Raw genomic sequence first — 16,105 nt, forward strand, 5'->3', positions numbered from 1 at the left:
TTCCACTTTGCTTTGCTCAAATTTCAGATGGACTGAGATAAGACACACTCACTCCATTTAGATTTACAGGTTTGTTTGAAGGCTTGCACGTTGCTAAGGGTGTTCTCATCACCTAACATTAACCGCCTCACATTCAATAATGTTTGCCTTCTTCTTGAGGTTGTGCCCAAGCTTCAGTGCTAATGATGGTGTTTTGTAAGTGCTTGTCTCCTAATTCAAGCCAGCGACACTGTGAACTGCTTCCACCATCTGTTTTCTTCTTCAGCATCATGACCTTCACATTTGAATTAACAGGTAAAGATGATTCTCCGCTGTCATGTTTGTCAGATGTAGCAGACTGTCCAGTGTCACCAGGTCTCCTTAATTAACAAATAGATTTACACTTTACTGTCACAAAGTAGACAAACTGTTAGATTACAAAAGAAAAATAAAAAACTTTACCTTTGCGATGCCGGGGCTTGAACTCGTGACCTACTAATTGGTAAACTAACAACTTCACCACTGATCTACTACTTCCTACTAACACAACCAGTAAATAGGCCTAATGAACCAACAAGGCTACTTTTCTTTACATCCACACCATGTCTTCTTTCCTTTTTCGGCTTCTCCCATTAGGGGGCGCCACAGCGAATCATCCATCTCCATACCCCACCTGTCCTCTACATCTGCCTCTTTCAACCCAACTACCTGCATGTCTTCCCTCACCACATCCATAAACCTCCTCCATGGTCTTCCTCTTTTCCTCCTTCCTGGTGTCTCAGCATTCTCCTACTGATATACCCCATGTCCCTCCTCTGCACATGTCCAAACCATCTCAATCTCACCTCCCTCACCTTGTCTCCAAAACGCCCTACATGCGCTGTCCCTCTAATAAACTCATTTCTAATAATGTCCATCGTCGTCACTCCCAACAAACATCTCAACATCTTCAGCTCTGCTACCTCCAGCTCCACCTCCTGTCTTTTACTCAATGTCTCTAAACCATACAACATCTCAGGTCTCACCATAGTTCTATTTCTAGATGTTACACCAAGTACCTTTCTAGCTGTCTCCCTTATCACTTCTGCAGTAGTTCCCCAATCATCCAGCACCTCTTCACCACCACCACTGAGCTCCTGTCTGACCTCTTCCCTGAACCTCACACTACAGTCTTCCTCCTACAGCTTCTTTCGATCTTCACTCTCCTCCTCTTCTTCAACTCCAGGGCCATTCTACAGGCCACCATCTGATGCTGTCCAGCTACACTGTCCCCTCCCCCCAGTCTTTAATCTCTTTAAAGTTCCATCTCATGCATAGAATGTAGTCCACCTGTGTGCACCTTCCAGAGGCTTTAGCCATGTTGTTAGCAAATCTTTGCCCCTCTACTTCATGAGCAGCACTAACATCTTGATGCTGGACCAGTAGATTTTTTTAATTTGGATCCAGATTGGAGTATATCTGTACTATTCACCTCTTTAGATTTATAAAGAGATCTGTATCTGGCCCCATTCTCCCTTTCTCCATTAGGTCATGTCAAAGCTATATCATGGCATCACTACTGGCCAGAGACTGTCAGATATGGACTGAGGGTATAATGAGTAGCTCTGTTATCCAAGTGGTCAGCAATTACAATAGATTTATACATTCATAATAAAGTCATGAAACATTTATATGAAAATAGTGTGTTAGTTTTCTTGTAAGGCCTTGAAAGAGCACAGAGCTTCAACGAATGTCTTTAGATATCTAATACAGATAAGTTCCACTTACGTTTTTCCAATGTTACGATGCCGATAACGATACGACAAAATTGTCAAAATATTTAAACGATACGTTGGACGTGCAGCTGGATGAGGGAATCTCTCCCCTGTGAGATGCCCCACTATCGCTAGCACTCGACGGAGTAAAGTTGTCTCAGTGTGTATTTCTATCTGTTTCAAACAGCAATTTAAGTGATAAAAGCATGTCTTCCAAATGCCCGAGTATGTCTAGTGCTGGTAGTGAAAAAAAAGAAGAGGAAATCCATCAGTTTAGAGCAGAAAAGTATAAATCAGCATGAAGCCAAAAAGGTTGTCAGTCATAGTACCATCTTCAACTTACGAAATATCTTTGACTTACAATGGAGTCGTCGTAGCATATTTCCATCGTAAGCAGGGGACTTAACACCATTTGTATATACTGTAGTGAAATATCAAAAAGAGAATCCAGTAAAGTAAAAATAGCAGCTGCCAATTTTAGGAACAACGATTGTATATTATCAGGACCTGGTGGTTTGTTAAACATTATGTTTATTAGTGATCTGTTGAAAGTAAACTCTTTGTGTATGCAGAAAGGCTCAGCCAGAAAGTGAATTATTATTTAATTATCATGATTTAATTAAATTATAATAAATTACTACTACTAATAAATTCCATTAACCAAATCACATGAAAGTATTTTTAAACCTAAATTGACAATTAATAAAGGAGAGTTTCCCCTGGCATACAACAGCCCATGTGAAATTAGGATTGAAAGACCTGGAGTTGGCCGAACTCTTCCTCATTAATTTCCTATTGCCATTAATAATGAGTGTTTGAATAGAGACAGATCCACAATAAATTACATTAAGAGCTTCAGTTCTAACAGATCTATTATATTCAAATTATTTTATGCATTTCCATGTAATCTAACAAAAATTATTTGCTTAGTAATAACATCATTTGTGGCTCAGTGTACCCTGAAGTTTCATTCTGGTGCATCAGCAGTAAATGTATTAAATTTTGTTAATTTTATAAATGAATATACATTTATAAGTAAATAGTATAATAATCTATTGTGTAATATACATTACATTTATATTTTATTATTGACCAATAGATGGTGCTAGAGAGTGGGCAGGACGTGACACACACTTCCAGAACAATGTAGCGGTGGGGTAGACAATACTGTGTGTGACCTCTAGGGGCGCATAGATTACACAGTCACACAGATTTTGTCTTGAAAATGGACCCCATGGGGTCTTCAGAGAAAACCTCACTGGGCGTGTCTAGACACTGTTTGGGAGATGTATGGCTTTGCCGGTGGGGACCTCAGTTCAGGTCCCCATGGTGACATGGGTCCCTATAAGTCAGTGTGCATTCAGGTCAAAGTCCCCACCGGGATAGGAGAACAAGAACACACACTCAGTCCGTAAATACACCAATAGGTCATTATTTAGAGGTCATCGAAAGGTAAAACCCGATCCCCCTGTCTGTCTGACTCGGCCTGTTGGAGGCGCTCTTGTTTATCGTCCTTCAGGAAGAAATGAAAAGTTGTTTGACCACTGGAGAGACGTGAAGATGGAACTGAGGTGATGTGCTCTAAAAGCTGCTGTGTTGAGAATAGCGTCATTTAAATACATAAAATGAACTGAACATCTAAAGAGTCATTATTTCCCTCAGTCTATTTCTACATCTGTCTGTCTTCAGAAATCTCTTTTCACGTTTGGAGCTTCGGCTGAGTCGATACCGCGCAAAGGTTTGTATCGCGATATGCCAACTAGGTCTACGGTACTTCTATTAAAAGAACAGGGGGACGTGATGTTTGCTGCTGCACAGCTCCACTCCCACTGTCCCAGCTTCCATCCTGAGCTCACAAGTAGAGTTTTACATCCTCTCCTAATGTGTGCTTCCTCTGGGTTCACTGGTTTCCTCCAACTGACTTGACCTTTCTGGGAGGGGATCATCAAAATGTTTTTTGTTTTAATTCCAAAATCGTAATTTGATTTGATGAACCAGGTTCTACTTTCCGTTCAGTTACTGAATCATTTTCACAAGTGTATGGTGTGTGACATCACTGCCATTCAACACACTGCAAATTCACATACGAGTGTGTGTGTGAACGTGGCAGGATCCCCAACACACACACACGTGTCTGATACTTAAATACACACCGCACACAAACCCCACACCATTCAGGATGTGTACCATTTATAGCACTTTGATATGTGTGTGTGTGTGTGTGTGTGTGTGTGTGTGTGTGCGTTTCAGTTCCAGCGGAGCGGATAATAAGGACGCATGGAGACACGTGTGTGTGAGGGCATAATGAATGCTTGTAATGATATAAAGACGTAAATATGGACAGGCACAGCAAACACATCTGCTCATACAAAAAATACTACAATATCATCGGCGAAGAAACAAAAGGATGCACATTTTACATGGTGCGCGGGGAAACTGCGCACAAGGAAAGTCTGTGAGGACAAAGACGTCAAAATAACGTACAACAATAAAAGTAATAATAATAATAATATAAATCATACACTGATACTGCATTTCAAAAGAGATGGATGAAAATCATCATGGGGAAAACATCAGAAACCATCAAGTGCTTTAATCATTTTATTCGCTTAACATTAAAAAATATAGATTTTGGCCGAATGTTGTGATGACCTTGAGGCGAGGTCGTTTCTTTGGGCTGTTTGGGCAAATTTGGAGCGACCGAATCCCTGCTGGACATTTCAGGAGGTGCAATTAAAAAAATAAAATAAAAACTAGTTAGCAAAGTAACTGGAGCCCAAACTTTTAGGTATTAAATGTAGCTAGAAACACACACACACACACACACACACACACACACACACACACACACACACACACAACTTAAGTAATTAGCAACCTTGGTAACTTAGCTCTCTCTCTCTAAAAGAAATGATTGGATCAGACAGTCTAATCAGAGTCTAATCATCACACCCTCCTGGCTTGTTCCAGGCTGTATTTTAGATCGGATTGTCGACATACGAATTCTTGTGCATTTGAAAATCGCTATTCCAGCCCAAAAAACACCTTCGCCCGTCAGTCGTTTCACCGTTCCATCAGTCGTTTCTGAACATCGCTCCTTTGGATTCTTCACCAAAAATGTTATAAAAAATTATTACAAAATTCCTACATTTCTTTTTAATCGGAACAATTTCCTGTGAAATATCAGTAAAGCATCCGATGTTTGGTTTTCAATATTTCTATTTTTTCTTTTGGATTTATTTTGCATAACAACTTCCCCTCCTCCTTGTTTGCCCTAATCCGAGTGAGAGGAACGTGTAGAACATCAGAGAAGATTCTGAAGGCACTTGGATGAGTGGATGTGTGAGAAAGAATCGGAGTTGAAAGCTGACTTTGACCCTTGAACTTCACGGCTCTGAACAACACTAGTGGAAATTGGACTTCAGTTTTCTCGCTCCCCCCCCGGGGCGTCCCGGATCTGATCACGAACCTGGTTGTGCAAATCCAAATGCTAGTCTCCTACTGCAGAGTGCACTCCCAAGTGCACAAGGTCATCTGCTCCTGTGTCTGGTCTACAGAACTATTCATACCGTATGAAGATCTGATCTCCATGCTATCTCTCCAGGTCTATCTGATCTCTAGACCATTCTAAAATCAGGAAGTTGGGTTTTTGCTGGTTTGTTTGATCTCGGTACCCAATGTTGAAGTCAATTCCGATCTCAAAACAGGTCGATCTAATCTCAAAACAATTTCTGCAGGTGGATCTGATCTCAAAACACAATATATGAAAGTCAGTCTGATCTCAAAACACAATCTCTGCAGGAAGATCTGATCTTATAAATATAAATTTTTTACAAAAGCATCTCTGCAGTCTGATCTCATCACAGACCATCTACACAGTCTACATATCAATCTAACACGATCTCAATGCGATAGGTCCGATAAATCCTCTAAACTTGACGCTGTCCTCTGCAGTAAAATCTAATCTCACCTTCTCTCTGATCCTATCTCCTTGCCAGGAAGTCCAATCACCAGAAATGTTCTGTAGAAGTCCATTTCCTGAGTGGAATTCAAGGTCGCGTTTCCCGCCACTCCGAAAAAAAATCTAATCCAAGATCAGATCGGTTTCAATACTGCAGTCAGATCTCAATCGGAAAACCAGTCATGGATTTCATCATGGTGGTGAAGGAACGCCCACAAGGTGCACCAATCACATTGTAGATCTCTTTAGGAGATATTATTGTGAGAATAAGAGATGATCAAATCTATCCCAAAAGGCCAAAAGTTTGTGGACACCTGACTGGTAGATTGTGCTTTTTAGAACATCCCAGTCCACATTGATTCCCCATTTGGTCTTATAATGAGCTCACTTTTCTGGGAAGATGTTCCAGCAGGTTTTGTGGAGATTTGTGTGAGATTCATTCGGCCACAAAAGTGTTCCATAAGGTTAAGCTCGATAGCAGGCCACTCGAGATCTTCCACACACATCCATTGGAAATCTAGTTGAAGCGAAGGCGAGATGTCGTGCTGCAGCATCTGAAGATGTCTGATCCAACTGTGCACCTGCAGGTTTGGGGAAGAAAAGTCAGGTGTCCAAAAACATTTGGCCAGTATGGGTTGGGGGGTGTGGGCGTATCCAGTGCAGCCATATGAAGCAATGAATGGAGTTCTACAGGCTATGGAATCAGACTTTGGATTGGATTAGATTGGACCCGGTCCACTGCATGTTTTAAAAATTTGTGGAGTCGTTTCTTGGGCTCCCTAAAATCGAACACGCTGTAGAAACCGAGTCAAACCATCAGACCGGCGTGGAGATAAAACTCGAAGCCGTTAGCATCTCTTGAAGAGAACGTTTGGTGACTAGCAGGGGAGGAAAATGAGAAGAGAAGTAAAGTCAGTCATATGTCCTGGATATTGAGGTATGAAAGCGTTTCTAGCTGGCAGGTTCAGCAACGTGTACGCGCTCATAATGCTATATTCATATTTGTGTGTATATAAATATATATATGTATAGAGTCGTATAAAAAACAACAACAAAATAACCCTAAAGAGTCAGAGGAGCAATAAGGCACGTAGGGCGGGACGGGAGTCGTTACATACGTTCTGACGGAGGTGGAAAAAAACGAGCGGAAGAAAGAAAGAAAGGAAAAAAAATAAAGAAAACTCGCCGGCTGGTTTTGCGTCCCGGGTTTCTGCGCACTCAAAGGTTATGAAGTGTTTTCACTCGTCTGCACCGGCTCTCGAAAGAACAGGGAAAAGAGAGACGCTAGCCGAGCTAACTGCTGAGATTAGCCACAAGTTAGCATGCTAGCACTGTGTGAGGATTACGGTTATGATTAGCGCTACATAAGCAGACACGGAAACAAAACAAAGAAATGGCTCAATGACGTGAATAAATGCACGTAGCAACATATATATATATATATATATATATATATATATATATATATATATATATATATATGAAAAGAAAAGCATATTTCAAAGCAGAAGAAGAAAAGCTGAATGTGTAGACATATGAAATCCTTTATCGTGATTAGCATACTGTATCGTAATAATACGCAAATGATAAAGGTTTCAAATGAGGGATTAAAAAAAATAATCCATGCCTTTTTTTTCTCCTTTTTTTTCCCCCCGGCGATGTTCCAGACCAAATGTCCAAAAAATACATCCGGTTCCAATTGTGTCTCCTGTGCATTTCTGTCCCCGTGTTAATAACAGGGATCATAGTGTCGTTGGGAACTGGATGATTTCAGGGCCGGGGAATTCCCCTATTTAAAACAAACACAACTAAAATAAAATTTAAAAAATGGAAGAAAAGTTTGCTTTAGCGGTCAGTCAGGCAGTAGTTTTCATCCCCCACAGATGTGCGCTGTGGGAGTGATATAAATTAGACGACGCCCAACATAACACAGCTGCACAGGCTGATTGGATCGGAATCCTACGATAGTGCTACGCCATTGGTTCTTTGGATGCAGGACACGATGTGTCTTTTTTTTTTGGTTTTCCCCTTTATCATTTTTACAATCGGTCATTTTTACAGGTGTTGATCTCACCTTCTTAAGTGCATCAAGAGAAACCCGAAAGGGAACACGTGAGCAGTAAGAACCCCCCCCCCCCCTTTTTCTCTGTGACTACTCTTTCTGAATAAATAGAGAGAATAAAAACGAGTGTGCGTCTATAGAATGGCTTTTCTCCTCCCCCAGAGCATCGTTTTATCCCCCGTGAAGAAAAACTTCCATCTTTTCTACTGCATACTTCATAACTGAGCTCCGAACAGCTCCTCTCTGCCACACACACACACACACACACACACACACACACACACACACACACACACACACACACACACACACAAAAGTATACTTTTCTGTCCTTCTGGACTTCTTCGGGCAGGAAGTGAGAAAACAGACACAAATTGACGAACGAACGAGTGAATAGACGAGTGTGTGAGCAAACGTATAGGGTTTCACAGTCTGTCTGGCGGGGGCGTCCGTGAACGAGTCTGGAACTCCGCCTTCGATCCTGTTTGTGTATTTCAGCTGCAATAAAAAAAAAAAAAAAAAAAGGAAAGAGTCTGAATATGAAGAAGCGTGTACGGTGTCTTCACAGGGACATGCCGCCTTCTCTTCTCTTTCTCCGTTCACAAAACGAGGGATTTTTTTTTCCTGTTTAAAAACTGTCATTCTGGGTGTTGTTGGTGAAGCACAGTGTCCCCCCCGTCACAGGGGCAAATTGAAATGGTCTGCTCTCCTTGACCGGACAATTCGAGATCTGTAGGACACAAAATCAGATGGTTAGGCGACCGTTTACAGACGTGAGACAGAACCGAATTTTGGAAGACCGTCACGTTACCTGCGTCTGGCTGTTGCAGGTTAGGAACTGCTGCTGCAGGTGGCAGGTGACGGCGCTGTCCGGTGCCACGCCCACACTGCTCGTTAAGTTCTCAGAGGGTCTGCTCTGAAACCCGTACGGGCCCTGTGGCAAATTCGGCGCCATGAACTCGGTCTGGCAGGACGGAATCGCCGTGTCCTGTCCAGTCGAACTGTAGCGTACACCGTTCGGGGGGGTTTGAATCGCACTCTCGAACATGCAACTGCTAATATGTGCGGGAGTCGTGCTGTTCAGCAGCTCCCCCTGCTGGTTATACACTGCATTAGATGTCTGCAAATGATTCCCCTGCTGCCCAAACACAGCGTTAGATGGATGCACAAGCCCCACCAGTTGGCCATGAAGTGCATTACCCCTTACATTCGGCTGAGAAATGGACCCCGAGCCAAAGTTAGACTGCGGTATTAACCTAGTGAATGGGACTGTATGGCCATGCAGATGATCGTTTGGGATGTTCTGTACGTTGGGAATGTTGGGAACTTTGGGTTGAACAGACGGTTGGGATTGCTGCCATGTCGCAAGTCTTTGATTGTCTACGCTCTGATTGCTGAGAGAAAATGCCCCCCGGAGGCAGGCACTTGGTGCAGGGTTTAACAGGGCGTTTTGTGAATGTGGAATATTGTTGCTGCTGGGTGCCTGAGGCCCCACCCACTGACCTCTCGGCTTGACTACGTGACTGAGCGGGACAGAATTCTGGTTATAAAAGCCTACATGGTTCTGAATGGTGGGATAGACCAGGTTTCCACCTTGGATATGATTCTGAACATTCAGTCCGAGCTCTGCTTGGTTTTGATGGCTTGTTGCTGTCTGCTGCACCAGCCTGTCCTGGTTCTGTTGCCCAGAAAGTGAAGAATCAAAATTCATGCTTTCACAAATTTCCACATATGGTTCTGCAGAATTTACCTGCTGCCCCAAAGGCATCTCTGGCCCAATGTGGGCAAGTTTCATTATCCCTCTGCCTGGGCTTCCTGTATCAAGACCTTCTTCTGGAATGCCTAGGAGGTCATTAAGGTCTCCCTGAAGCTGCAGCTCGGACAGACACTCAGGAAGCTGGTCGCTCATGTTGGGGCTGCACTCCTTGAACAGAACGTCCTCAACGTACAAGAAGATGTCGTTGGCCAGGATGTCGTTAAGCTCGACGGACATCTCAAAGCCGCTCATGTTGTTCATTCGAAGCAACGCATTCTCCCATTCCTTCAGCTCCTCCTGGTCGAGGGTTAGCTCCTCCAGGTTACACATGCTGCTGTCTCCGATGATCTGCTGCAAGCTGTCCATCATGTCCTGCACTGTCGATTCCTCCTTGATGCCCACAGTGCTCCTTTCTGCTTCTGTCCAGGACTTTCCGGGAACATTGACAAGGGCGTGGCTGTCCCGGAATGCCTTTTCCAGGCAGAACTGCGAGGGCTCACTGTTGGGCTGGTAGAGATTTTCATCCTGCTTCAGCATGGAGCTCAGCAGTGAGCTTGGCGGCAGCACGGCAGGCTTGCTGACCTTTCCCCCTTTGATTTGTTTAGAGATGTTAGTCATGTCTGGAGAAGGGGTTGTCTCATATAGCACACCTTCCCCAGTGGCAATACTGAAGGGCAACTGTAGCTTTCTCTGATGAAGATGCTCTTCACCTTCCTCATTCCTGGATAGATGGAAAAGTGAAATAGAGGTAAAGACAGGACCAAAGAGTAAAAGTAGGATAGACTGATGTCAGACGCACACTGAGAGCTGTTGAATGAAAGGAAATCGAGAGTCTTACGTTAAAGCTCTCTGTCGTGCCACAATAAAGTCTGGTCGTCCGTTTTTGAAGACGAGTCTGGCATTGGCCTGCACCCAGACCCAGGTTCCTGACTTGGTCAGCAGCCGGAAGACCGTGAAACCACTTTCACCAGTTTTAATCACTAAAGGGAGAAAAAAGAACTAAGCAGCAAGAAATCTTCAGAGACAGAACTTTTAATCCTCCCCAGCCGAGCTGAGTCAAGTCAAGTCAAGTTTAGTTCTATTGCGCTTTTTACAATGCACACAATGAAGGTGAATGATGTGTATTTATCCCTGATGAGCAATCTTAGGCCGCTGCGATTAGCCAGAAGTTAGCATGCTAGCACTGTGTAAGGATTATGTTTATTATAAGCGGAAAGAAAATGGATCTTGAAATCTCGAATTTTGTACAAAGATGTTCGGTTTGCCTCTCGTTATCACTCACTTCTCAGGTGGTTGTCGGCACAGTACATCATATCTGCAGCGTGGATAAACTGGTAACCAGACCCTCTCATGCACAGCTCGATCTCGTTGTAACCCAGCACCACTTTCCCCCTGCAAAACAGGAGAGAAAACTCCGTTATTACAAAACTTTACATAGAAAGGTGCAAGAGATTCCCCTACTGTCCATATATGTAATTTAAAAGGTGTATGAGTGCCCAAGTTGTCACTATACATCATTTCAATGCGCCCCACTGCCACCCCCTTTTGTAGATACAGTACATTTCAAAAAATGAAAGTGCACCCCCTGCTGTCTATACATGTAATTTGAAAGATGCAAGAGCACCCCCTGCTGTTTATACAGGTAATTCAAATGGTGCACTTTTCCCCCTGCTATCCATACAGATAATGTAATAGTGCAAGCGCCCCCCTGCTTTTCATATGCAACTTATCTTACGGTAACACTGATGAAAATCATATTATAAATGCAGCAGTAAGCCTTTGAGGTCACCTGGTGTCGATGCCTATAGGTGTAAAGTCCAGTTTGTGTTTGGTCTGGAAGATGAGCGTCTTGCTTCGGATTTCCAAGATGGAGGGCGGCTGGAGTGGCGTAGCTATGACAAACAAACCCAGCTGAGGATGCGCCAGAGTGCCATCCTCAGCCATCTTGTTTTGGCCGTGAAGATACTTCAATCGACCCTGGAAGTTCAGGGCCTGGGGAGAGGAAAAAAACAGCCAGAGTTCACTTGACTTCTGGACACAAACTACAGCTGTGTGTGTGTGTGTGTGTGTGTGTGTGTGTGTTTACCAGGAAGCCGGAAGAGTTATCTAAGAGGCAGCGAAAGCGGCAGCAGAAGCTCCTCTCCAGGAAGGATGAGTTCTCTGGTGGCAGTTGCTGAGGATTGTAATTGACGATGCTGCTCTTTTTCTGGAGGCCTGCAGAGAAAATACAGCAGGTTGTGAGGTCGAAGCCCGGCTCAGCTGGGAGCTTGGAAGTGACCACCTCCTTTCTGTAGGTCATTGTGGACAAAAACACAACAATCTGTACATGTGCTAAAGTAAATAAAAGTGTAACAGCAGTGACGTCACGGGCGCTAGTGTTTATTTATGTGTATGAATGAACTGCTGACCTACACACACACACACACACACACACACACACGCGCGCACACATGCACACGCACACGTTCCTCTGCGTACATTCCAGACGTGTGTGTAATGACAGCCAGACATACTAACGGCTCATACACACACACACACACACATACACACACAGACTGTGTTTGTCAGTATTCATGCTCTATGAGCTGATAAATAGCTCCATCTGTAGTAAACACACTTCCTCTAGATTATTATGTGCTGTTATATGGGTTTAACACACACACACACACACACACACACACACACACACACACAGACAGGAATATGAGACAGACTTAAATGCAACTTAACATTCATTCATAATTATGGAATAATAAAAGGAAGTAAAGTACTGTGTGTGTGTGTGTGTGTGTGTGTGTGTGTACGTACTTTCAGCATCATCAGTGAGCTCAGCCTGTGTGGATTTCAGGGCAAAATGCAGCTGTCTCCTGAACATGGCCCGATCATCAGTGTGGATCAGATCAAACACACTCTGGTGCACCACATCCGACTGCGAGTGCACACACACACACACACACACACACACACACACACACACACTGAGTTCATTATCTGCATATGGAGTAAATGTTATTCACTGTCAGTGTTCTATCCCTAATACATCAGCTCCATTTAGTGGTCAATCATAACACAGCTCTCACCTGTCTCACAGCTCTCACCTGTCTCACAGCTCTCACCTGTCTATCTCTCACCTGTCTCACAGCTCTCACCTGTCTCACAGCTCTCACCTGTCTATCTCTCACCTGTCTATCAGCTCTCACCTGTCTATCTCTCACCTGTCTAGCTCTCACCTGTCTCCAGCTCTCACCTGTCTATCTCTCACCTGTCTATCTCTCACCTGTCTCACAGCTCTCACCTGTCTCACCTATCTATCTCTCACCTGTCTATCTCTCACCTGTCTCACAGCTCTTACCTGTCTCACCTATCTATCTCTCACCTGTCTCACAGCTCTCACCTGTCTCACAGCTCTCACCTGTCTAACTCTCACCTGTCTCACTGTGCTCTACACACTATTTAATTCCAGTTTGAAACTTAATGTCACACAGAAGTGCATATGGTGTGTGTGTGTGTGTGTGTGTGTGTGTGTGTGTGTGTGTGTGTGTGTGTGTGTGTGTGCATGTTTGCATGCATGAAAGCAGAAGTTGTATTTAGGACATTTAAACTGAAGTGAACTCTCTCTCTCTCTCTCTCTCTCTCTCATAGACTGGTCTTTCTGGTTCACCATCAATGAAATATAGTGTATAGTGTGTTTTGCAGACAGATCCAAGTACATCTGCTACTGTAAACATCATAAAACACACACACACACGTGTTTGTGCATATGTGTGTGTGAGAGACAGGGGAGCACAGTAAGACAGGTGAGAGTGAGACAGGTATGCACAGAGACAGGTGAGTGTGAGACAGGTGAGCACAGTGAGACAGGTGAGAGTGAGACAGGTAAACACAGTGACAGGTGAGTGTGAGACAGGTAAGAGTTAGACAGGTGAGCACAGCGAGACAGGTGAGAGTGAGACAGGTGAGCACATTGAGGTGTGTGTTCTGACCTGATGAAAACCCAGGTAGTCCTGTATGGTAGGTGAGGAGTAGAACACATAACCTTCAGACGTTATAACCATCACAAAGCCGTTTAGAGCCTGAAACACACACACACACACACACACACACACACACACACACACACACACACACACACCATGATTTACAATTGTGCATCAAAAAACACCTAAGGAATCATTCTGATAGGTGTATCAAAGTGAGTGATTGTGTGTGTGTGTGTGTGTGTGTGTGTGTGTGTGTGTGCGTGCGTGCATGAGTGTACCTGCAGCAGTAACTCCCCCTCAGAGAAGCTTACTCCGTCCAGGCTGCTGGTCGTCTGTCCGTTTAATCCCAGAGTCCCCGCAGGCCAGCCGTTAGCTCCGCCCACTGTCTTCTTCATAGTGGCTAAACAACACAAACACAGACAGGGTTCATGCTTAGTGTGTGTGTGTGTGTGTGTGTGTGTGTGTGTGTGTGTGTGTGTGTGTGTGTGTGTGTGTGTGTGAGTGAGAGTGGTGTTTTATTAGGTTCATGATTTCAGAAGATGTAAATACTTAATTTGACTAATCAGAATCCAGCATTTCACACAAACAGAATAAATTATTTCTGTGGCTCCTTCCAGTGACTTGTGCACAACAAATGCCAACCTTCAATCACTAATCCTGAATCACTAACCTTTAATCCCAATTTGCTAACCCCTAATCCCAAATCACTAACCCCTAATCCCAAATCACTTACCCTAATCCCAAATCGCTAACCCCTAATCCCAAATCGCTAACCCCTAATCCCAAATCGCTAACCCCTAATCCCAAATCGCTAAACCCTAATCCCAAATCACAAACCTCTAATCGCTAAACCCTAATCCCAAATCACTTACCCTAATCCCTAATCGCTAAACCCTGATCCCAAATCGCTAACCCCTAATCCCAAATCGCTAAACCCTGATCCCAAATCGCTAAACCCTAATCCCAAATCACAAACCTCTAATCGCTAAACCCTAATCCCAAATCACTTACCCTGATCCCAGATCACAAACCTCTAATCGCTAAAACCTGATCACAGATCACTTACCCTAATCCCTAATCGCTAAACCCTGATCCCAAATCGCTAAACCCTGAATCCCAAATCACAAACCTCTGATCGCTAAACCCTGAATCCCAAATCACTTACCCTAATCCCAAATCACTTACCCTAATCCCTAATCACTAAACCCTGATCACAAATCACTTACCCTAATCCCTAATCACTAAACCCTGATCACAAATCACTGGCCCCTAATCCCAAATCGCCAAACGCTAATCCCAAATCACAAACCTCTGATCACTAAACCCTAATCCCAAATCGCTAAACCCTGATCCCAAATCGCTAACCCCTAATCCCAAATCGCTAAACCCTGATCCCAAATCACAAACCTCTAATCGCTAAACCCTAATCCCAAATCACTTACCCTAATCCCAAATCGCTAACCCCTAATCCCTAATCACTAAACCCTAATCCCAAATCGCTAAACCCTAATCCCAAATCACAAACCTCTAATCGCTAAACCCTAATCCCAAATCACTTACCCCTAATCCCAAATCACGAACCTCTAATCGCTAAAACCTAATCACAAATCACTTACCCTAATCCCTAATCGCTAAACCCTAATCCCAAATCACTAACCCCTAATCCCAAATCGCCAAACGCTAATCCCAAATCACAAACCTCTAATCACTAAACCCTAATCCCAAATCGCTAAACCCTATTCCCAAATCACAAACCTCTAATCGCTAAACCCTAATCAAAATCACTAACCCCCAAATCCCAAATCACTAACCCCCAAATCCCAAATTACTAACCCCTAATCCCAAATCACTTACCCTAATACAAAACCATACTCACTAAACTCTGCATTTTTGTGAAAACTCAATACACAAAATGTCCACACACACACACACACACACACACACACACACACACACACACACACACACACCATGATTTACAATTGTGCATCAAAAACACCTAAGGAATCATTCTGATAGGTGTATCAAAGTGAGTGATTGTGTGTGTGTGTGTGTGTGTGTGTGTGTGTGTGTGTGCGTGCGTGCATGAGTGTACCTGCAGCAGTAACTCCCCTCAGAGAAGCTTACTCCGTCCAGGCTGCTGGTCGTCTGTCCGTTTAATCCCAGAGTCCCCGCAGGCCAGCCGTTAGCTCCGCCCACTGTCTTCTTCATAGTGGCTAAACAACACAAACACAGACAGGGTTCATGCTTAGTGTGTGTGTGTGTGTGTGTGTGTGTGTGTGTGTGTGTGTGTGTGTGTGTGTGTGTGTGTGTGTGTGAGTGAGAGTGGTGTTTTATTAGGTTCATGATTTCAGAAGATGTAAATACTTAATTTGACTAATCAGAATCCAGCATTTCACACAAACAGAATAAATTATTTCTGTGGCTCCTTCCAGTGACTTGTGCACAACAAATGCCAACCTTCAATCCCTAATCCCAAATCACTAACCCCTAATCCCAAATCGCTAACCCCTAATCCCAAATCACTAACCCCTAATCCCAAATCACAAACCTCTAATCACTAAACCATAATCCCAAATCGCTAACCCCTAATCCCAAATCGCTAACCCCTAA

General features: G+C 43.7%; 2 protein-coding genes across 2 annotated transcripts in view; both read right to left on the minus strand.

Annotated features, from left to right (window-relative positions):
• Positions 1 to 4,023: 4,023 nt before the first annotated feature.
• ahr2 (aryl hydrocarbon receptor 2) lies at positions 4,024 to 13,925 on the minus strand. Its single transcript, XM_046840049.1, has 9 exons — positions 13,771 to 13,925; positions 13,496 to 13,585; positions 12,321 to 12,441; positions 11,599 to 11,726; positions 11,302 to 11,504; positions 10,795 to 10,904; positions 10,351 to 10,492; positions 8,568 to 10,233; positions 4,024 to 8,486 (listed from the first exon to the last, which is right to left on the minus strand). The coding sequence occupies exons 1-9, from the start codon at positions 13,885 to 13,887 to the stop codon at positions 8,385 to 8,387; spliced, it is 2,679 nt and encodes an 892-aa protein (XP_046696005.1). The 5' UTR covers positions 13,888 to 13,925; the 3' UTR covers positions 4,024 to 8,384.
• A 1,556-nt stretch (positions 13,926 to 15,481) lies between these two features.
• Positions 15,482 to 16,105, minus strand: part of LOC124379821 (aryl hydrocarbon receptor-like) — a 43,014-nt gene continuing 42,390 nt past the window's right edge. Inside the window, exons 3-4 of the mRNA XM_046840400.1 lie at positions 15,588 to 15,708; positions 15,482 to 15,491 (exon numbers count right to left, since the gene is read on the minus strand). Coding sequence (XP_046696356.1) covers positions 15,482 to 15,491; positions 15,588 to 15,708 — 131 coding nt within the window. The remainder of the gene's footprint in view (positions 15,492 to 15,587; positions 15,709 to 16,105) is intronic.

This window comes from Silurus meridionalis, chromosome 26 (genome assembly GCF_014805685.1).
Source record: "Silurus meridionalis isolate SWU-2019-XX chromosome 26, ASM1480568v1, whole genome shotgun sequence".
Lineage (NCBI taxonomy): Eukaryota > Metazoa > Chordata > Actinopteri > Siluriformes > Siluridae > Silurus > Silurus meridionalis.

Bases quoted from the DNA above. Each gene is read 5' to 3' on its own strand.
- ahr2 (XM_046840049.1), bottom strand. From the start codon at position 13,887: ATGAAGAAGACAGTGGGCGGAGCTAACGGCTGGCCTGCGGGGACTCTG. The intron at 11,727-12,320 runs GTACGTACACAC...TTTTCTCTGCAG, and splicing joins GCTCACTGATGATGCTGAAA to GCCTCCAGAAAAAGAGCAGC. The intron at 10,493-10,794 runs GTGAGTGATAAC...TTCTCCCTTTAG, and splicing joins TGCCGACAACCACCTGAGAA to TGATTAAAACTGGTGAAAGT.